This window comes from Euleptes europaea, chromosome 5 (assembly GCF_029931775.1).
Source record: "Euleptes europaea isolate rEulEur1 chromosome 5, rEulEur1.hap1, whole genome shotgun sequence".
Taxonomy (NCBI): Eukaryota; Metazoa; Chordata; class Lepidosauria; order Squamata; family Sphaerodactylidae; genus Euleptes; species Euleptes europaea.
In genome coordinates this window covers 51,321,683-51,344,856 of record NC_079316.1, presented here as the reverse complement: position 1 = coordinate 51,344,856, position 23,174 = coordinate 51,321,683, and the positions used below count along the sequence as shown (strand labels likewise).

At 43.4% G+C, this 23,174-nt stretch overlaps 1 protein-coding gene across 1 annotated transcript in view; it reads right to left on the bottom strand.

The window, feature by feature from the left end:
- Nucleotides 1–1,141: 1,141 nt before the first annotated feature.
- Nucleotides 1,142–23,174, bottom strand: part of LOC130478284 (claudin-10-like) — a 30,030-nt gene continuing 7,997 nt past the window's right edge. Inside the window, exons 2-5 of the mRNA XM_056850433.1 lie at nt 8,999–9,163; nt 4,384–4,465; nt 3,427–3,537; nt 1,142–1,241 (exon numbers count right to left, since the gene is read on the bottom strand). Of these exons, the coding sequence (XP_056706411.1) occupies nt 1,142–1,241; nt 3,427–3,537; nt 4,384–4,465; nt 8,999–9,163 (458 nt within the window). The remainder of the gene's footprint in view (nt 1,242–3,426; nt 3,538–4,383; nt 4,466–8,998; nt 9,164–23,174) is intronic.

Here is a 23,174-nt window from a genome sequence, read left to right as displayed (position 1 = left end):
TATTCACACACACACTTAAGAATCTGGCATTCTGCAGTATAAATTAATAAGCAGCAGACAGAAACCTTATAACATGTAACAAAGATTCTGCACAAAATGCCTTTTAACATCATTGCCCATTGAGCCATGTAGCACAGTTGCTCAGAGCTGTGAGCCAGAAAGTCCCTGGTTCAAATTTCGTCTTTGCCACAAACTCATCAGGGAGCATCAAGCAACTTTCAATGCAATCCTAAACAGAATTACACCTAATCCCATTGATTCAATAGATTTAGAAGGATGTAACTGTTTAGGATTGCTCTGTTACTTTCTTGTATGTAGCTCCCCACTTGCAATAATGAGATAATACTGGCCTAACTGACAGGACTGTTGCTGTGTTTTTAGGCATTGCACACAAAAAAAAGGTCCATCCAATCAAGGCAAGAACACAGCTTGTGCACTTCGTTTGCCTCTCCTCTTTCCCCTTGCATACACAAAAGACAAATGAAGGTTTCTTAGCTTAGAAAGCCCCGAATCAAGCCCCAGTTTGCTGGTAGCCAAATACAGCCATCAGGGCAAACTGGAGTTTGTCTCCTCCCCCCAATTCTAAATTTCCTAGGTGCTTCCATTCAGATGTCAAGGTGAATTGAGGCCTGACTTAAGGTTTACCAAACTCAGAAGCCTTCAACTGCACGCCATACCCAGATGGATGGAATCACAGAAGCTCAGCAACAAGTTGTGTCTGTTCCCATTACAGAGACAAACCTTTGTTGGTTGTGATGTCTCAGTGAAAACTGCTTTCTGTGTGAAGTGCTTTGAACCTTCTAAAGAACTACATAAATGCAACTATTTTAACATTGGTTAAAATCCATGACTACTTAGCATTTATAGTCAGATTGTGCTCATTAACCCATAGTCAAAAGCAGTTTTATTCCAGAAATAATTATAAACTTACACTGCTGCAGTACAATAAGATGCAACACATTTATCTAACCAAACTCTTTCAGTTTTGGGATATACAATATAACTTCATTTCCCCCTTAAATATGTTATCATACAGCCACTTCCTATGACACTGAACAGTCCCCAGAAGGAAATTCTGTATGCATATATTACATTCTGTGCCCAAAATGAAACATTTAGAAACATAAAAACAATTACAATTCTAAACATAATCTTTGGCAGATGTGACTGTCTCCGATACTTTGTTGTAAATAAATGGTTCATTAACTCTCTGGGTAGCAGCAGAATCATAACTGTAGTTTCTGTAATTAAAAAGAGACACACATGTTTGGTAGCATTCTCTCTGATACTTGTGACATACATAACTGATCTGTATAAGTCTGAGAAAATACAAATGCAATGCCGTACATTTTTTAGCTGTTACAGATCGATAAGAAAGTAATGGGCAGACTTCCTTGTATACAGCTGGAGCTCAAAGTTGATCACAATGAATACCACTACAAACATTAGTATCCTGTTCTAGCTACAGGCGTATTGTGTGTGGAAACACATCTCTGCATGTGTTTCCCAAGCTGATGGATTATGACACATACAAACAGGACTCTATATATTTGGTTTCCTGAATTCATCCAACAGCTTGTGTCCCCCACATGGCTGCCACGGGTTCCACTGACAGACATGAGTTCTGTGCTCAGAACAATTCCCAGGTGTATATGGGCCTGATTCAGATCAGAACCATAGCATGCAGGAGAAGGGTAAGCCTTCCCTCTGCACCATTATTCAGTCCTGTGTGACAGCAAGGTAGACTTCCCCTGACTATGGAAGATCCACTGATTTAGCAATTTGTAATAATCTCTTTTCCTTTCTGTAAAATGTATTAGGGCAGCCAGGGAATAGCTTGTTGCTGGGCAGAATCTCCCTGTGTGTCTGTGAGCTAGTAACTGGGGTAAGAGTCATGGAGGGTTACAGTAAACCATAACAAGAACTGGGTGAAACTATTACTCCACTGCCGCCTCGATGTCTGGAGTGTTATCAGCCTACCCTGAATGTTGATGGGTTGTCATATCTTGAATGTGGATAAATATCCCTTCCTCAGTATGATCGGGGCTCAGAGATTTTTACTCGGTAGAGTGCTCTGGGTCGCAGCTGCCAGAATAAACTGTTTTCTTGAATAACGATCTGCAGGTCTCTCTCTCCCCCCACGAACCCCCGTTTGCCGTATCACCTGAAATACCCCCAGGGAACCAGTATTTGCCCCACTGGAGAAACATCTACTGATGGGCTACATGTGTACTGAAAAGCTACACACAAGTTTCCCCCAATGGGGCAAACAGCAGCTCCCCACATGTGCCTGGGAATTAAGTTTCAAACAAGGAACACCTAGAGAATGTCTGTCAACAGTACCTGTGGGGGCATGAGGTCTCTGAAACATGTGAATCAGCCCTCATTCTGCTCACTGGATCTCTTTCAATGGAAGGTAAAATATCACCACTCAGGAGTTCTCACCCCTCCCAATCACCTTCCCCTGCCATTGTGCAGACAGGCAGAACATTACCTTTTTGGAAAGCATTCCACCATGCTGCTGTAAGCTATGGAAGGGGGGGATAGTCTTATCGCAGCCCACCCTGCAGTTCCACCTGCTTCTTGTACATTGTTTCCGGGCATATAAATTTTTAGGCGTACAGGAAGTGTACACTGAAAAATGTAAAGTGTGACCAATAGCTGTTTGAAAACAGCTATCATAGAAGCATATCCATTAGTGAGACAGGACTGGCTTTAGCTCCCTATTGAGTACACAGTCAGGGGCCAAACTAAGGGAAATGCTGAGGCATCCATTTATGTATCTTCACAGTATTTTAAAAGGGAAATCATAGCTGTGGTGTGGGGGTTCTCTCCCATGTGGTCTCACAAACTGAAACTGACACACACCAACCACACATGCTGCTGTAAGCTATGGGGGGGGGAATAATCTTATTGCTGCCCAGTGGGCTGGTTTCCAACAGTGAAACCATGCAGGGGCCAGGGTTAAATCTTTCTCCCATGCACTGCTACCCTGTTGCTATTTGGGGGCCCATACAGCCACCATTTCCCTTTAAAAACCACATCTCATCTAGTTGGCACTCAGTGGTAAGCCAGGATTTGTTCCTGAGTATGTATGAAAACAGCCCAAAACTTCTCTAGAAAGGAACTAACAAGGCTGACTTCTGGTGGAAGTCACTCTTGTCCGAGGCACAGGGCCAGGCCCTTTACAGCCCACAATGCTTTCTCAGAAGAAAACCCCAATGTCTTTCAGTATTTAATATATTTTATATTATTTAATTTGATGTGTTAAATGTTATGAAAAGTTTTCACATAAGAGTTCACTATTAGCAATTTAACATATGTCCAGGAGAAAACAAGCAGTCCCTTAAAATGCTATCTGAACCATTGAAAACTGTGTTCATTTCATTCACAAGTTTTGCTTTTCAATACGAACAATTCAAATACCTGTGTTTCTGTTTTTTGGTTCCTTTGCATGAGAATGTCAGGAGGATCCCACCAAGCATAGAAAGCAGGGAGCCAGCCCAGCCTATGTACAGTGCATGTCCTAGTTCATATCTGGAATAAAGAAAATTGTCTAGAAGCAGCACTCAATAAAATCAGAGACGATGATTTCTTCAGTATATGGCGGTCACTAGGACAAGGATGGAGAAAAAAGAGGGTAGGAAAAGGTCAGGAGAGAAGGCTATTGCCACAGTGTGTGTGTGTGTGTGTGTGTGTGGAGGTGTTGCCAGGTCCCTCTTCACCACCAATGGGAGATTTTTGGGGTGGAGCCTGAGGAGAGTATGGATGGGGAGGGGAGGGACTTCAATGCCATAGAGTCCAATTGCCAAAGTGGCCATTTTCTCCAGGTGAACTGATCTCTATCGACTGGAGATCAGTTGTAATAGCAGCAGATCTCCAGCTAGTACCTGGAGGTTGGCAACCCTAGCGGGGGGAGTGCTTAACATATAGAAGAAGTCTGCATAATTGATTGTGATGGAGACAGGGGAGATGGGGTCAAAGTAGGAGCCTACGCTACCCTAAACCTTGATCCCACAATCTGAATTATGCAAATGAAGTCACACAATGAAGGGGGAGCTATCTGTCTCTTGATCATGCTGGAGTGAGACCATGAGACAGAATCCAGGAATGGGAAAACAGGAAGCAATAAACTGTTATTCAAACAATAATGCATGCTAACATCACCTCATACTGGGTTAATCTTTCCTAAGAGAGTTGCAGTAGAGAAAATGAGGAACCAGATATTTCTTTTAGACAATCACTATGTAATTGATGATATGCTACCATTAATTAATGTCTTCAGTTCACACAACATTTAGCCCCTACGCATTCTGGCATTGCTTAAAAATGTCCGTGAATGACTGAGTTGAGCTAACTATACAAGGAGACCCATTAACTTACTTTGTTCCAGCATAGAATGAATCAAAAAACTGAGCTGTGATCATTGATGCATACCAAGAAATAGCCACCATTGATGAGAGACCTGGAGAAACAAAATGGTTCATGTGGGTACTCTTGAGGAGCCAGAAGCACCAATAAAGCTGACATTTCTGTGCACATCTCTTTGAGCAAGGGGCTGTGACTCAATGGTAGAGAACAAACACTGTATGCAGAAGGCCCCAGATTCAATCCCCAGCATGACCAGTTTAAAAGCTTTTTAGCAGCTAATTGGGTTCTTCTGCCTCAGACCCCAGAGACCCACTGTCAGTCAAAGTAGACAGTACTGATTCAGAATCAGAATAAGCATCATATATTCAAATGAGTTTGTGTGTGTGTTAGGGTTGCCAGATCCAGGTTGGCAAATACCTGGAGATTTTGGGGGTGGAGCCTAAGGAGGTAGGGTTTGGGGAGGGGAGGGGAGGCCATTTTCTCTGGGTGAACTGATCTCTGTTGCCTGGAGATCAGTTGTAATAGTGGGAGATCTCCAGCCACCACCTGGAGGTTGGCAACCCTAGTGTGTGTGCCGTCAAGTCGCAGCTGACTTATGGCAACCCTGTAGGGTTTTCAAGATAAGAGACATTCAGAGATGGTTTGCCATCGCCTGCCTCCGTTTCAGCTGAAAGAGTTCTGAGAGAACTGTGACCGCCCCAAGGTCATCCAGCAGGCTTCATGTGGAGGTGTGGGGATTTGAACTCAGTTCTCCAGATTAGAGTCCAACCCTCTTAACCATTACACCACGCTGGCTCTTTATCAAATGAGTTTACATACGACAGATTTCTTTTATACTATATGAAAAGTAATGTTTTTGCCAAGGCTTCTGGATGGAGGGCGGTCTGGTAAACGAAGCAAATAAATAATACGAAAAAAGATTCAATCAGAAAAATTGGACACAAATACAAAAAATTAAAACAAAACAGGGTTTTAAATAGTACTCTTGATTGTTCTAGCTATTAATTGCCATAGAGAGGGAACAATATGGTAACAAGCTTGACCTTCGGTCACAGAGGCTTACAGTGCAATCCTAAACAAAGTTACACATTTCTAAGACCATTGACATCAATAGATTTAGAAAGGTGTAATCCTGTTTAGGATTGCACTGTAAATACCATACATGACAAGGAGGGTGTTAAAATAGCTGCAACAGATGTTTGTTCAGTTAGTTTAATTGCCAGGAAATTGTTTGTTTTAGAGCCCATCAGAGTTGGAAGAGATTCTCACCCCACCAGCTGAAGGGCTGAGGTAGGTGTTTGTGAACAGAAAGCACGGCACTTTATGGAGGAGGCAGAACAGCCACTGCTGGAGTGGGCTGAATAACTGTGGAGTGTCTCCCTCCCCGCTCTGGATCTAATGCAGGGTAGCACATTTACTGTCCTGTAGGAGTGCCTCAGTGCTTCACTTGAGCTCTACATACCTGTGTATCTGCCCATAAAGCCAGTGTTTCAAAAATACTGTAAGACCCCAGTGCGCTCTCTTGCAAAGGAAGCAGCCTGAGCAAGGGCCAACTATTCTCACCCCTTGGAAAAGCATAACTATATTTCAAAGTTACAAAATGTCGATATTTTTTTCTGCCCGATTCCTGGCAAAGGCAGCCTCACCTAGCCTATTTCCTTGTAAACTTTGTTAGTCAGAATGAGAAAAGTATGCAATGATTGTGTTATACTGGATCCTCTCCATGTCAAGGAAATAAAATATGTGAAGGCGAATGACAACCCCATTTAGACTACTGCCTCTCTTCCAAGTCTCTTAACAATATTGCCTCAGGTGATCACAGGGTTGCTAGGTCCCTCTTGGCAACCGACAGGAGGTTTTAGGGGCAGAGCCTGAGGAGGGAGGGGAGGGACTTCAATGCCATAGAGTCCAATTGCCAAAGTGGCCATTTTCTCCAGCTGAACTGATCTCCATCAGCTGGAGATCAGCTATAATAGCGGGAGATCTCCAGCTAGTACCTGGAGGTTGTCAATCCTAGGTGACCAGTTTACAGGGTAATAATCACATAAGGAGAGCCAGGAAAAAGGAAATGGCATTCTGGAAATCCCATTTGCATAGGTAGTTTACAGCACTAGTGGGAAAAGCTATATAATAGTTAAAAGATACAGAATGTTTGTCAAATTGTTTCAGGGGATTTCCCCCCCCCCCTACAAATCTGGGAGAATCCCTCAAGTGTGCAGAAAAATCTAAACACTTTAAAAAGACGTGAGTGAGGTTTAAAATCCCCTAGAGATAAAGAAAAACATTAGGGTGGTAGTAGGTGGCACGATCTCAGCCACTGTGGATTGCCAGAGTTGGGGTCGATGACATGGGAGGGGCTGTGGCTCAGTTGGTAGAGCATCTGCTTAGCATGCAGAAGGTCCCAGGTTCAATCCCCAGCATCTCCAGTTAAAGGGACTAGGCGGGTGGATGATGTGAAAGACCTTTGCCTGAGACCCTGGAGAGCCGCTGCCAGTCTGAGTAGACAATACTGACTTTGATGGACCAAAGGTCTGATTCAGTATAAGGCAACTTCATGGGTTCATGTGACATGTAGGGGTGGTTCCTGAGCTGCTACCAGGAGAGGGAGAAGCAGTCAGCCAGTGGCAGTCAAGAAAGGTGGGCACCAAGCACCAGTGGTGTTTTGAGTTGGAAGAGGAAAAAGGCAGTGTCAGGGCAAGGAAGGAGGAGAAGGTGATGGCAGCAAAAAGGCAGGGAAGGAAAAAGGAAGGGCAGTGGGAGAGGTAGGAAATGGCAGTACAGAGGAGGAGGAAGAAGCAGGGTACTGGGGACCAACATTCAGGAAAAAGGAGGAGGCAGCTGCAGGAGGATATGGGAGGAAAGAGGTGGGATGAAGCTGTGTTATGAGGGAGAAAGGCACCAACAACAAAAATGACAGGACACAGGAGAGAAATGAGATGTGGGAGTAAGAAATTGGAGGGAAAAGCAGAGAATTTTTGCATGAGTTTCTAATGGGTTCCTACTTATTGTTCAAATTTCCCAGATAGAGATATTCTAACCATACAGGAGGACATCTTCCAAAAGATGAGGAGTGAATGGATTTTCCCTGGGGCTTCTGGCTGGTTCCACACTGAGGATGTTCTCTGCCGTCCTCTTGCCAGTGATACTATTTTGACATTAGCTGCATTACCGTGGAAGGTTTGCACCACTTTAGATTTTTTGCTGTTTTCACACTCTTATGCCAGATATTCCCATCCACACAGGGGGATGGGGATCATGACTGCAACTTCCCCCTTTTTTTGCAGACACCTGCAGGTGTATGTTTCTGCAGCTTTTTGTTGTGAGAGCTGATATGCACTATAATGTCATTGCATGATAAAAAATTGTCCCTCTCATTAGTTTTTTTAAGCCATTACAAAATGATCTGTCTGTCTGTCTGTCTTGTCTGTCTGTCTGTCTGTCTGTCTGTCTGTCTGTCTGTCTGTCTATCTATCATCTATCTAACAGATTTGTACCCCACCCTTCCCAGCAAAGACGTGCTCAGGGCGGCTTCCAACAACAATAAATACAAAGTAATGCTAACATTAAACCATATAACTACATAACTTTAAAACTGTAGACCTACTCTAAAATTACAAGAAGGCACCCTAAACTATGTAACTCGCTCATATAGATAAGCTGTCCTCAACAGAGGAGGTTGGCTTAAAGATGGCAAAATAACAGAGATGCCAACAGGCCACTGAGAGGCCCACAGGCCTAAAGAAGGAAGGGACAGGAGGGACAGGCAGAAGGGACTAAAAGGAAAGGGAAAAGAAAGGGAGGGGAAGGAAGGCAGGCCAGTTGATCGTCTTCAACCATATACCTGGCAGAACATCTCTGTCTTACATGCCCTGCAGAGCTGAACTAAGTGCCGCAAGGTGTGTGGATCTCATTAGACAGAGAGTTCCTCCAGGCTGGGGGCAGAGCCAAGAAGGCCTTGGCCCTGGTGGTAATACTTGTCACAGTAGCATTATAGTGCTAATTTGTTAGGATACCAATTAAACAAAAACAAAATGCTGATGATGGCAGCATTTGCTGCACAGCTTGAAGGCTGGAGGAGGAAGGAGGAAGTCCCACGTGACAGGAAGGAAATAAATATCAACCAGATCATGGAAGGAGTTTCTGCTTTGCATACCCCCCAGAGCTGTGTCAGAGCAACCACCTCAGCATATTATAGGTTAACAGCACAAAGACCATCCAGATGACTAGTGAGCTTCTGTTCCACTCAACTAGAAATACATTACAGAAAGGAACAAGAGAAAGTAGGAAAGCAACTCTGAAAGAATGGGAAAACATTGGATTGTTTGGGGCACGGTGTAGAACCTCCATAGTAAGTGTGTTAATAATCGATGGTAATCATCCTACAGTTGCCCAATGTGGAACCAACCTAGTTTGAGTCATCTAGTGCTCTTCACTTTGCAGTCATCCTCTGTGGGACACTGCTTGGGTCACACTATGGTCTGGCCTGAGTCACTTGATTTGCAAGGAGCTGGTAGATGGATGTGTTCCACCCTCACAGCAGGGGTTGGGGCTGGATGGCTCTTCATTCCCTTCCATCCCCATGATTTCATTCTCTCTGCTCTTGTTAAAGGGCCTATTGATTTCTCACCTGATAAAATGAAGACCATTCCTCCTATCATGGCAATCTTTGCTTTTGTTTTTTTAGCACTGTTCCCAAGCTGAACGCACTCTAACCCAAACACTGTCACCAGAATACCAAACAGACCCAAGACGAGGGAAGTGACCATCAGGGCTCGGCATACTTGAATATAAGCTGCAACGAAAGGAAAATTGACTGAAGTCAGTTTTTGTAATAAAAGCCAAACAATATTGTACTTTATAGTCTGTTGCCATAGCAATACTTACATAGCAGAGCCCGGCTTCCTTTGCCAGATTGACTTCAGGGATGGTAGTCATGTTGGTAATCTCTCTCCCCCACCCCCTGGCCCACTGCCAAACATCAGGCTTTCTACCCAGGAACTGGAACATGGCCCTTCAATTGTGACCATGGTCCCCTTTGAGTGGCCATTTGATCCTAAGCTTCTTTGCAATATCCATGAGAACTTCTCTGGTTTTGGAGCAGAAAGGTTCTGCCATCAAAATGTGACATACTCCATTAAGGCACGAATAGTTCCCATAATAGAAAGTGAGATGAAATGGTCAATCATGACAATATCTCCAGGCTGAATTTCTTCTCTTAGGGAGCCGCAGGCAGTAGTTGCTAACACATGAGAGCAACCTTCTTCCTTTAGTGCCCACAATTTGCCACAGTAATTTATATTTGAAGGCATAATAGTATGATGTCTTCCATGCCTGCCCAGAAGCACACAGTCAACATTTGTTATCTTTCCCAAAATCAAGGCATCTGATGGCTTTTCATATGGTGTACTGGCATATTTTTCTGTTCTGCCTTCCAGTCTGTCAGGGTCATCCAGACCAAACCCCCCAATAATGCCAGTCTTCACAGGCATAAAGACAGCCATGTTTGTCAGAAGTGGGCAAGAGAGGAAGTATGGTTTCTCAGCTTTTGGCTAAGATCAAGTGTGCACTTTATAATAATGCATTGGTCAAATAAATACTCAGGATCAAAGACAAAACTGTAAATTATTTGGATATCTGATTAAGTGAAGGCAGCATCTGGGATGCAGTCATTGGAAGTATGTAAGGAATTGGCCCCAGTCTCCGAGCCAAAACCTCTGGACAACTACTTAGGGATATTTTACACATTTTGTGACAATTTCTTTGCATTTCAGTGTATGTGAATTTTTCTCTGTCCTCCTGAACCTTTTTACTGGATGGAAGATGAAGGCTGAGAGGGAAAACTGAAAATTCTAAATTAATGTAAAGGACAGCCTTCCAATGCCCTATTATTCTATGTACAATAATGTCACTAATTTCACTGGCTTTTGCTAGCTTTAAGCCATCAATTGCCATTTATGTCAATTCCTATAATCATTTCATATGTTTGCATGCCCAACAACCAACACTGCTCACACTAAGGATCAAAAAGTGTAATTCTTAACAGGCATGGAAGTAAAGATGCAAAAATGAACGTGAGTAGAGGTGAGCACCTGTGAGTACAAATACTCTGTACGCATACATCCCCATCATTTGGTGGCCATTTTGTTACTTTAGTTTAATTTTTGAAGCTATCCTTCTTCTCCTCAATTCCATGATTTCTCTTGTTCCCCTTGCAAAATCTCTGCTTTTCATATCTTGAATCTGTCCAGCTCCTAGCACATACACCTGGATTATTAGTGAATTTTGTGAAAGTCCCATTGGGGTAAATTGCCCTTTTCCTCGGCATCAGTTAACAGAGACATAGAGCTTCTAATGACATCACCACCTTTTTGACCCTTTAGAGCAGGGAGACCAGACGTGGAAAGGCTGTCATGGGGAAGCAGGAAATGCTTGAGAGCACCGTCTCCCAGTGTGTATTGATTCACCAAGTCATTTATTAAACCAATTTACCAATTCATAGAAGTTGCAGCACGTGACAAGCGGCAAGAACCAGTGATGAGAAAATCAGTGTAAGCTGCATGATTTTTATGCTTATATAACACCTTCCGTTATTTAGCTGAATTATGAGCTATTATCCGGCATTACCATCCACTTTTGTTCTGACCTGGATGGCCCAGGGTAACCTGGTCTCATTAGATCTTGGAAGCTAATCAGGGTCAGCCCTGATTAGTAACTGGATGGGAGACCACCAAGGAAGTCCAGGATCTCTGTGCAGAGGAAAACAATGGCAAACCACCTCTGCACTTTACACACACCCCATCCAATTTAATGAGGCCATGATTCCATGTGCTTGGCTAGGTAGTTTCCAGCTTTCAAAAAAAAAAGTTAGTCCACAGGTAGCACCACACAGAAACAGTTTAGCATTTTATATTGCACTGGTTTCAGCTGGAGCGAGCACAAGCTTAGCTCTCCCATGAAAATCAAATCAACATGCTGCTTTTTGGCTATACTCTAACCATTTGTATGTGGATAGAGTGCAACAGACACAGAGCGGAAAGAGAAACTTCAGCTTTGGGCATACTATTTCCTTTTTTGTTTTGTTTTGTTTTATTATGCACTCTCTAGATTCTTCAGATTGAGCCCATGCTTCAATCTAAATGACAGGTTGGGAGAGTTTTGTTCAATTAAAGTTAAGTTTTATTTAATTGTCTGAGCATGTGGACATGAATGACAACAAGGGTGGTGAGCTAGTGAAGAGTTCACCCCATAGTTCAGACCCACTATCTTTGGCAAATAAATAAATAGCAAGAGCTCCACAAAACTTCCCACATGGCCCAAAGGGCAAGGGCTATACATGCCTGGCAGCAGAAAATGGTGTGCAGACCTCAGCCACTGGGGATCAAAGTCCCAGTGGCTGAAGGGAAACAAGCAGCCAGCTTCACCTCAGCAAACACTCCTGCTATGGGGTCAGGGCTCAAAGGAACGGGGACAATGAAAAGCTCAGTGCATTCCGGCTGAACTGTTGCAGGGAGGGCAGGCTAGAGTGCCTTGGACTCAAGGGGTGAATGTGACATTTGTTCGTCAGCCCAAGGAAAGCCCCAGTAACAGCACTACTGGGGCTGAGAGAGAGAGAGAGAGAGTTTCCCATGCTTTGACCCCAAACCCTCATGGCAAATATGCTGTTCCTGTACTTTATAAATTAGACACAGTATCAGCCAGAACTAGAAAGGTATTGTTTTTCTTTTATTTCTTATTGCTAAATATGACGCCTTGCTCAAATTTTGTAAAACATCTTACATTGGTAACTGTAATCTGTTCTCTTTCTGGATTTGAATGGCAGATTACTTGAACTAGCATACGTTTGCTGATTAACAATAAAAAGAGGGCAGGTAGCCTTTAAACAGGGATGGATTGGAATTATTTATCCTCCGTGGCTGTTCTTCTCCACGACCCTACACCCAGGCATTTCCACGTTTGCTTGGAGTCTTGTAACTAGGGATACCAGCCTCCAGGTGGGGTCTGGGGGATCTCCTGCAATTACACCTAATCTCCAGACTACATATATCAGTTCCCCTGAATAAAATGGATGCTTTGGAGGATGGCCTCTATGGCATTGTACCCTGCTGAGGCCCCTGTCCTCCCCAGGCTCCATCCCCACATCTCCAGGTGTTTCCCAGCCTGGATCGGGCAACCCTACCCCCATCCCCAAGCCGGTGGCCAGGAGGGACCTGGTAACCTTACATGTAACTGACTGGGGAAAACAGGGAGAAAACTGTGTGGGGAGGAAGAGTTGGGAGAAAAATTAATGGGTGGGGAAAGGGCCCACTCATGCCAGGGCTGCTGGAGGGAGGAGTAAAGACAACATTCTGGGGGGGGGGGGTCTGGGTCACTCCTAAGCCTCATACAGTTGAGCAAGTCACGAGATTTGTTTCACATGGTGTTTGGTTTGGGTCTGAGTGGTGTAAGGAGTAGCCCAGAAGGAATTTTTGTGTGGCCCAAGGCGGCTTTCAGCAGCTCTCCCTCCTGCCCATTGATTCTCACAGTTGTGGCATTGCACCAGCGATACATTCAAGAGAGATCAATTATTTTTGCTGTCCCTGGAAAGTTCCGATCTGAGACATGTACCCCCTGTGTGACATCACAGATGATGCTGGAGCACTTCTCTAGCTTTCTGCTCACCACAGCTGCTCATGCCATGCCAATGTATGATCCAGAGATTACATTTTAGTATCCTCTGAGATATTACAAGGAATCCTGCCATTATTTATTTATTTATTTATTTATTTATTGACACCCTGCTTTTCTCCCCAGTGGGCACCCTTACTGGCTACACATGTTGCATTTCCTTTCATCATACTGAAGGATGAGTTCATTCAGGATGCTTCCCTTGGCCACCTTGAAGTAAACAAGAGAGTAACCCACACTGCATCTTAGCCCTAAAAACACACTGTCCCAAATGACTGCATGCAATGGTTGCATGGTTCAGCTGGCCTTGGATGGACTTGGCCCCCACATTTCAGATAGGTTGCCATGTGACTTCTTGCTAGGTTGGTTCAAAGCAAGTCACCAGCACTCTCACCACTAGCATATCTTTTAAGTACAGGGCGCTACTGTTTTCTGTGCAATGACAGAACTTTTATTTCCTCTCTTATCAGACATATTCCCAGCTGACTAATCTCCTTCAAGTATAATAAAAACCACTTATAAAGTAATGAAACAAATGAAGTTAGCAACTAACTGATTGCCAAGTGTCAAATGTGTGATCTGCAAGCCCAGACGGCCGTCCATTCCTGAAGAGCAGCAATTGCTGATAGTTTTACAGAGATTCATCAGTCTGTGACCCAGTCCGTTTTGTCATTCTCATATATTTGCAGTGCCATCCTAAACAGAGATATACCCTTCTAAGCCCATTGAGTTCCATCCACAAATTGTACATTTTAGCTCACTTGTTTTAATCTGGGCGATTTCATCCTTGTTAATTGGATTTCTGTGTTTTATATTCTTGAAACTTGGTAATGCAATGTTATCCTCAAGACTGAGAAAATAGATGGGATACACACATTTAAAAATAAATAAATGGCTCCACAGGTCCTCGAATAAATGATATTCTACAGGCAGAAGGCAGGGGTTTGCCACACATCAGTTCAGTCAATAAGACATTTTAATTTATGTTTAAAATAAGTATCATTGTCTGCTGTGTTATGTCAAACACAGGGGATCTCCGTTTATTGGGGGAAATTAGCTGCAGACTAGATAGAGCTATGCAAGAGGCTGGCATGGGGATCTTTTAACCAGTTCTGCTCCAGGTGAGCAAACCAATGGAAAGCAACCCAGTAACAAGGCTTTTTTGAATGTTAAGGGTTTTATTAAAAAGTAATCAAATTCATTGCACACACACACACTTCCCAACACATACAGAGCTCAGAAAATAAAGGTTTAAGAGTCCCAAGCAGGTTTATAGTTACTTTCCTGAAAAGTGAGGTCCAGAATGGCAGCAATAAAGAAAGCTTGATAATGGCCAGCACTACTAGCAAGGAAAATGATACACACAAGTACCGTGGCTAACATAAGTGGTAGCAATTTTACTGCGGCGAATGGGGCTATACTTATACCCCAAAATGTAGCTGGACATTTCCAGTGACAAAAGGCTTGATTGCTCGCGATAGGATTAATTAGGTGCAGAGAATAAGAACATCAGAAAATGATGGCTGGGACATTTGGGATTAAGTGTCCAAGCATTGAGTGATAGACTTGGAGATTAAGGTGGGGTCTGGAAGGTGAGTCAGCGAGGGCTGTGTCCTGGCAACAGGATGAGAGTAAGGGTACATCTGAATAGGGTGAAAAGGTATGGCAGGATGCCTGCATTCTACTACAGGAAAGCTATGGAAATGTAAATGGATTGTCTTTTTCTTATTTTGTCTTCATGGAGAAGCTGTAACATTCCTTTCAGGGGAGGGTATGGCACAACGTTTGCTGTTCCAGCCCTGTCAGCTTGCTTCAGCCTTGCACAAACAAGATGGATGCCAAGAGACCCTTTATTGTCTCTGGCTACATTGCACTGTGCCATCCTTTGTGCACCAGCTTGAGTCCTGTATACCGGTACTATGCGGGGTGTCCCAGGTTTGCCCAGTGTCTGTTCAGGTACCATAACAACTAAACTCATCACTGTATACATCCAGAAACATCTCTTGAAAATTCACATAGCAAAACCTAAGCAGGTATAACCTCTGTACATTTTGAACTAGAAAAATACCCACAAATTAGCTGGTGCATTCTGAGGTAGAGGGGGGAAAGTGCTTAGAAGTTTTGTTTTGGTAGGCTGAACAGTTGTGCTGCCTGCTTAGAAATGCCTCTTTTCTTCCACTTATGTCCTGTGTGTGAGTAAATATTTCAAAGATACCATAACCTTCCATAGTGCTCTATCATCTGTAGAACTGCTCCTAGACTCTGGGAAGGTAAGTATCCTGAAAATGCAGCATGTGATCTAAGAAGTAAACCACAGGATCCAAAACAGTATCTCGGAGGATACTAACATAAATTCAGGATCTTGTGCTGGCATGGCATGAGCAGGAATGCAATGGAGTGCCCCAGAATCACCTGGTCATCATTTATCACTGTATCTAATAGCAATGAGTGGATTGTGTGTGTATAAAGTGCCGTCAAGTCACAGTCGACTTATGGTGACCCCATAGGGTTTTAAAGGCAAGAGACTTACAGAGGTGGTTTGCCATTGCCTTCCTCTGCATAGCGACCCTGGTATTCCTTGGTGGTCTCCCATCCAATTACTAACCAGGGTTGACCCGGCTGAGCTTTTGAGATCTGATTAGATCAGGCTAGCCTGGGCCATCCAGGTCAGGGCAATAAGTGGATTGTACTTATCACTAAACAGTAAAGCCAGGTCACCCTCAGAAAGGGAGGGGTTTCTGTATTTCTAGGGACTCACCATGTATGCAGAAAAATGTGCATTTTGTCTGTGGTTGAGCAAGTTTCCTTACTCAATTGATAGGCCCTACTTACTATTAGAGAGAACAAGCTGGTGTCCTGTGGAGAACTGTAGGAATTTAACCACTTCCCCTTAAGACTTTTAAAGGACTTTTTTTTGTATTTCCCTCTCCAGGAGCACTGTGGTGTTACAACGTGGCTTGGTAGGGAGAGAGAATGTGAGGGGAAAGGGGAGTTTCAGGGCCACATGGTATCATGATGCAAGTGCAGATACGACAGGGGAAAGGGGGAGGAGCAGGTGTGGGAACAGCAGCAGTGAGTGGTGCAGGAACAAGTGCATGTGGATGCCATTCCCACCTGTTCCCACTCCATTTGCTGCTGCTGTGGTGTGTGTACAGTTTTGCACCCCCATGGGAATGCAGTCATAGTCCGGGCCATGACTTAACACTAAGCTTAAGGAATAGAGGGATGCCTGCTCTTAGAGATCACATATTTGATATTTGACAATACCAGCTGTGGATTTGTTTCATTGTCTTAATAAGCATTTTTATTACATATAAAGTCAATTACTCAGCTAGTCATATATCTAATTGTGGGGGTGGGGGAGAACTGATGTATCTTTTTGTTACTGCTGATGTATCTCTTTGTTACTGCATACAAAATGTACACTAAGGTCGAAAACACATGGTTGTTTTGTCTTGCGATTTTCTGGTGAATGTAGCGAATTTCTGTTGTCTAAACGCATGATCGTCTCCTACCTGCAGGACCAACCCACTTCTGTGCAAAACTTCTCCTGATTTTCCAATCCCAGTTTTGTCCCGATTATAAATAAGGAATCGCTGCAATTGCAAGTGCTTGCTGATGAGTTTCAGTGTGCGGGTTGACTCCCCTTCCTTCTGACACTCCCCATTCCACTTTCCTCCTCCCACTCCTCCATTTCCCTCTTGGGGGAACTCTGGAACATGTCTACCATTGCCCGAAATGACCATACATCTCCAGAGTGCTCCTTTGTCCTTATTTTTTTTTTAAAAAGAAATGTTTTTGAACAGTATGTCGGTTTACCAACGAAATGGATTGATGTGTGGGTGGTGCTTCAGCTTTTGAGAAAACACAGCAGTAACCAGAAACACGGAAATGGAGTGTTGTGGCTGGAAGCTTTGCCATTGCTCCCCTATACACTCACATACATACACCCCTCTGCTGTAACAGAGGCTGGGCACAGGGAAGGGGCACACAATGAAATAACGAGAGTAGGGCTCCCCCCCCTCTCCAACAATAATGAAGAGGCTCCTCCAAGCCTCCCCCCTGCCCTCAGAGATCGTTCACTGGCCAGGGTTACCAGTGCCTGCCCATCCACCCACCTCACTGCACCCAAAAGTCATGATACCTGGCTGTTTTTATTTTGCAAAGAAGGGGGAGAGGTCTAAAACCATGCTTGTTTAAAAAAAAAGAGGGTTTAATGTTGAAATGATGATATACCGTATGCCATTTAAAAATATATATTAAAAAAACCCTTGGTCAGCCCTTAACTGGCATCAGCTAGTCACAAAGGGCTGATGAAAATGATGACCACTCCCCTACTGTCCCATTGCACTGTGCATGGGAACATTCCTCCCTGATCTTTTGTGGGATAGATGCAGGACGGAGTTCACCATGCATTCAATTTTTGGATTGCAGGATAGAAAGGAGTGAGACATGACAGGGACAAACCAATGATATCCTAGCCATGTGTTAACAGCCTAAGTAATGTCAAGAAATTAATGTAAAGAAAGAATAATCAATATATCTAATTCTCAACATGGCCCCTTATGTGGATACTTAAATCTGGAGATTGGGGCCCTAAACAGACAAGGCAGATCTTTCTACAAACCTAAAAAAAACCCCAGGTTTGCAGAAAAATCTGAAATCTTTTAAAAGCCCTCAAAGAATAGACGCAGTGTCTATAGCTTTAAGAGATTAATGTCCTCCTAATCGCCATTACTAGGCAACCACAAAAGTATTGCCAATCTTCAAGCCTTGATATTTCTCAGTAAAAAGCCAGGTGAGGGTGCAGGGTATTTTCCAGGGCTGTTTTGGCCTCTGAGGGAGAACTCATCGGGGCTGGGGCTGGTAGCAACCACCAGACAAACTGCCACTATCTAACTTCCATGGCTCACCCAGGACTCGCTGCTTGCTATGGTTCAACAGCAGCCCGCCACCCCATGAAAGCCAGTGTGGTGTAGTGATTAGAGTTTCATACTAGGATCTGGGAGACCCAGGTTTGAATCCCCAATCTTCTGTGGAAGCTCATTGGGTGATCTTGGGCCAGTTACACATTCTTTGCTTAACCTATCTCATAGGTGAGGATAAAGAGAATAATGTAGGCAGTTTTGGGGCCCCATTGTGGAGAAAAGTTGAGTATAAATGACATAAATAATAAATATAACCAAGGATGGGTGGCAGATAAAAGGTAGGTTGACTGGTGGATGGGAAGGAGAGATGGAAGCAGGGAAAGATGAGGATATGGGGGTCCTTGGAGGAGAAAGGAAATTGTGTGGGAAGGGGAATGAAGGGGAAAGGGAGGTGCCTCCTACAGCTTCTAGAAGATTCCCCACTGCACAGCTGGGACTGGCCTGACTGCTGGTATAGTGCAGTTTTCCCAGGGAGAGGCTGCCAGGGGAGGGAATGCAGGAAAACTGAAGATGGGAGGCAGATAAAGGTAGATTGGCTAGCTGGTGCATGGGAAGGAAAGAAGGAAGCAGGAAAAGGGGAGAGGCTATTTGGTCTTTCAGGGAAGGGAAGAGGAAATACAGGTGGGGAGTGGGAAATGAGATGCCCCCCTGCAAATCCTTGCAGGTCCCCTGCTTGTTTCAAACAGCAACAATAAAAACCAGATTAATGTAGTTCTAGAATGCTCAAAGAACAGTTCATCAATGGCTGCTTCCACATAAAGATTAATGTCTAAACTGGAGCAGGCTTTTTGGAATACTCACACAACGTTTTCCACTTTTTATCTACTTCCCCCACTCTGCTACAATCTTTCCCAAACCTAGTTTGGTACAATCTTTTATGAAAGATTTCAGTCAACATGTGTTTCATGTGGTGTATGTGGGAAGCTGTGCATTTTCGCTGGTCCTGTCCTCATTAGTGCCATTTGCTTTGCCTCCTGTGGCTGCCATCCCGCCATCCTCCACCACCAGATGGCTTTTCAGTAATCAAATTAATAATTGACATATCACTATAATATCAAGTTACAGTGATATATTGCAGTGATATATCAATGACCAATCTTTTTTTAAAGGCCAGAAAAAGGGAACGGTGGCTGCAGGGACCTGAGGCAGGGAAGTGGGGGCAACTATTGTATGGACATTCCATTACCACCCCTAATGCCTTTGCCTTCAAAGTGGCAATGGAAGGGACATGGAAATAGTTGCTGTGTGGATACAGCCAATGTGATATATTTATTTATTTTATTACATTTCTACCCCGCTCTCCCCAACCCGAAGGTTGGAGCATGGGGTATGGGAGCTGGATGGTATAAAGAGCAGAAAAGCTGAAATGCATTTGTGAAGGCGTGAATTTGACTTTGGTCTGTAGAGATCTGGGCCTTAATCCCTGTTACCTTGGGTCTGTCATTATATTATACAGGGCCTTGGCTACCTATCCAACAGGGTTATTGTGATGATAAAATGAAGGGGACTGTTTATGCTGTCCTGAGATCTTTCGGAGGAAGGGTGGGATAAAACAGAAGAAGAAGAATACAATTAATAACAATAATAAATAGTTGTAGCTAAGTGTCTTTTCAGATGATTGTTTTGTAGTGCGATAAATGTCCAAATGTTATTTTTTTTATGGCAGGAATATCTTTCTTCCAGGAAACAAGTCAGTTGAAGAGAAATTACATTGTCCTGGTATATAAACCACAATGGTCTGTTGCTCGGAAAGTACTATTTTCCTCTCATCTAGATTGTTTATTGCAATTGTAACTGCCATGAGGGATGAAATTATACAGGTCTCATGAGGTGCTATTCGATATAGACCGCAATTCGGTAAATGTTGTTAAATTTAATTTTGAAAGCATCTTTGAAGGATGAGTGCTTCTCCACCGACCCACTGCAAATACCAGAAAACCTCCATCTTGCTCACAAATCAGAATCCTGCCATCAAAAACCCATTACCCATTCTTTTCTTTTGTTGAACACTGTATGGAGCTACTGAGGTTCAGCTCTCTCCCTTGACAGAACTAGACAATCTCCCTGGTGCAAGGCCTCCGCCAACTTGATTGTCTGGAAAGAACCTTAACCTTCTCCAGGACAAAATGTTTGCTTATATCAATGATTTTGTGCATATGTTATACATTTCCAGCAGCATGGATAACCAACGACAGCATACATTATCATTCTTTTTCAAATTAGATTTATGTATTTAGCTTAGTTACACAGAAGTTATGGGCTGCAGATCTTTTCCACATTCCTCTCCCCTCAACAGTCCCTTCTGACCCCAGGAAAATTTACTCCAAGGGTCATGGGACCCACATTGCCTAACAGCCATATGGGTCAGGAGGCTCCAGTAGGGAGGCAGAAGGGGGTAAAATCTGCCTTCTCGTCCCTCTGATGGATCTCAGATTCCAACTTTCTGATTTTCCATATTTACAATTAAAGTCCAGTTGTTACTTCAGGTATTCAATGGCTTATTTTGAATTAACAGAAATGAACAGTCAATATGCAATCAACCATTTAGCAAATGCTTATCTGCTACAGTTGCCAATGCAGTATACAGAATGCTGCCAAACCTCCAGAAAGAATAATGACAAAAGATCGATTTTAAAATTACAAATGTCCGAACATACTGGCGTCTTTCAAAGGGCTGAAATGATACATTTTGTTTAAAAGGGTAGCTGCCAGAGTCTCAAGAACATTACTTCCTTTTCATAAACCAGTCTATCTTCAGTACAGTAGCACTGTTGCATGGCCTATTTTGCATGCAAAAAAATTATTTAGGAGGAAAGCCTCATTAATATTGTTTTCTATTGAGAAGTTTTTATATATATACATATAAAAGACGTTTTTATATACATTCATCCGACAAATTATCTCACTAGATAAAGATGTGTAAACATACATCAAAGAAAAACATACCAGGAAGAGCTAGAAGCGTGCCAAACTCTCTGCAATTGGAGACACCAGTACTGTCTTCTGCACAACTGTGCCACAGGTTTTCATATATGGTGGAGGTTGTAATCACACTCCCATGTGTAGAGGAGACTTTCCAGTAACTATTTGACAAAATGGCTCCAACCATCATCCATCCACTAACACAGAACAGAAAGCCAGCAATTTCTAAAATAACAGACATGGCTGAAAATATCCACAAATATCTATCTATGTTGTATTAATATGAAACATATATTTCTCCTTTAAAGGGTACTTGCTGTCTTAGCTCCAGTTTCACTCCAAAATGAAGCTACCTTTGCTCTTTGCTCAGTCAAGTAAATGATAAGATCTATATCACAATGCTTTAATAACTGGGGGGAGTGGTTTAAGAAGGCTCCTAATTGCAAAAGATTAATAAATTAATAAATATTGAATTGGATCTAGGCTATTGTGGCAATTAACACTTATTCCATCTTCCCTCTTCATGTCATTTCTGAGTAAGGTTGCCAACCTCCTGGTGGTGACTGGAGATCTCCTGCTATTACAACTGATCTCCAGGTGACAGAAATTACTTCACCTGGAGAAAAGGGCCGCTTTGGCAATTGGACTCTCTGGCATTCAAGTCCCTCCCCTCTCCAAACCCTGCACTCCTCAGGCTCCACCCCCAAAATCTCCAGGTATTTCCCAACCCAGAGTTGGCAACTCTATAAATCATCAGGGTCCCCTAGCACACAGGAGTATTTTGTGGAGACTACTGGGCTGCAATTAGGGTTGCCAACCTCCAGGTACTAGCAGGAGATCTCCTGCTATTACAACTGATCTCCAGCTGATAGAGATCAGTTCACCTGGAGAAAATGGCTGCTTTTTCAATTGGACGCTATGGCATTGAAGTCCCTCCCCTCCCCAAACCCTACCCTCCTCAGGCTCCGCCCCAAAAACCTCCTGCTGGTGGTGAAGAGGGACTTGGCAAGACTAGCTGCAATGTTCCATTCTGCCATTGGAAAATTTACAGTGTATTCCTAAGGGGCAGTGGCGGAAACTAATGAAGCTACTATGAAACTAATGAAGCTTAAGCTTCAGGGTCCCTAATCTCAAAGGGGCCCTGAAACAACTTTGTTTTTAATGAGTGAATTTTCAAAAAAAATCGATTGAGTTTTTTTAAAGTGTTTGTTAGTAAAATAAGGCTATTTTAGTGATACAATCATAAGCCAATGGGTTGAAGTACTTAATATTGACCTTAGAATATGCTCTAATATCCATTTCATATGGCCTCAAAATGTCCCTGTAATAATTACAGGGTCAAATTGGTCAATTGGTCAAATTTCAAAATTTTCTCAGGGGCTTGCAGGGCCCGAACCCCCAGCTGTATGGGCTCACTGAGCTCGCCAGAATCTATTCATAACATGCATTTGGGCAGCTGGATCCTCGAATCCTTTGTTGGTGCATGGCTTAATAGTTCTATAGCTCGGCCCTTAGGCTAGAGCCAATCAGAACCATAAAGAGACATCTGCATTCTCAATTCAGGCTGCACTCATCTCATTTGTGCATTTTAACATCAAAAAACAGATTTTCACCTCTTTATCCTAACAAGCCCCCTCTGATGACCTTCTACCTCTCTATTAGAGAATTAACCAATACATCTGCCATAGAACAACCTCACTGAAGAAGATAACAGTAGTTACCCAGACCTTGTTGCTGGTGGGAAGGGGCTCTCTGTATGGCCCATTTTCAAGGACTCCATCTCACCGCCCTGTTCTTCACCGTTTGGGCCTTGAGGTCCTTGCAAGGGCAGCAAGGCCCTTTGGACCTTGTTAGATGTTGCCCTATTGTTGCTGGTTGTGAAGGGACCCCCATAACAGTTCACGCTTCAGGGTCACAAAAATGTAAGTCCACCACTGCTAAGGGGTCCCCAAATTAGTTTATGGAGCTGAATTACCCTTTTTCTAGCATATGTCAGAGATATGCCAGTGTAAGGGTCAGTTACACAAGCACAGGCTGCCAGAACTGCTCCACCATTTGGGCCTTGAGGTCCTTGCAAGGGCAGCAAGGCCCTTTGGACCTTGTTAGATGTTGCCCTATTGTTGCTGGTTGCGAAGGGACCCCCATAACAGTTCACGCTTCAGGGTCACAAAAATGTAGGTCCACCACTGCTAAGGGGTCCCCAAATTATTTTATGGAGCTGAATTACCCTTTTTCTAGCATATGTCAGAGATATGCCAGTGTAAGGGTCAGTTACACAAGCACAGGCTG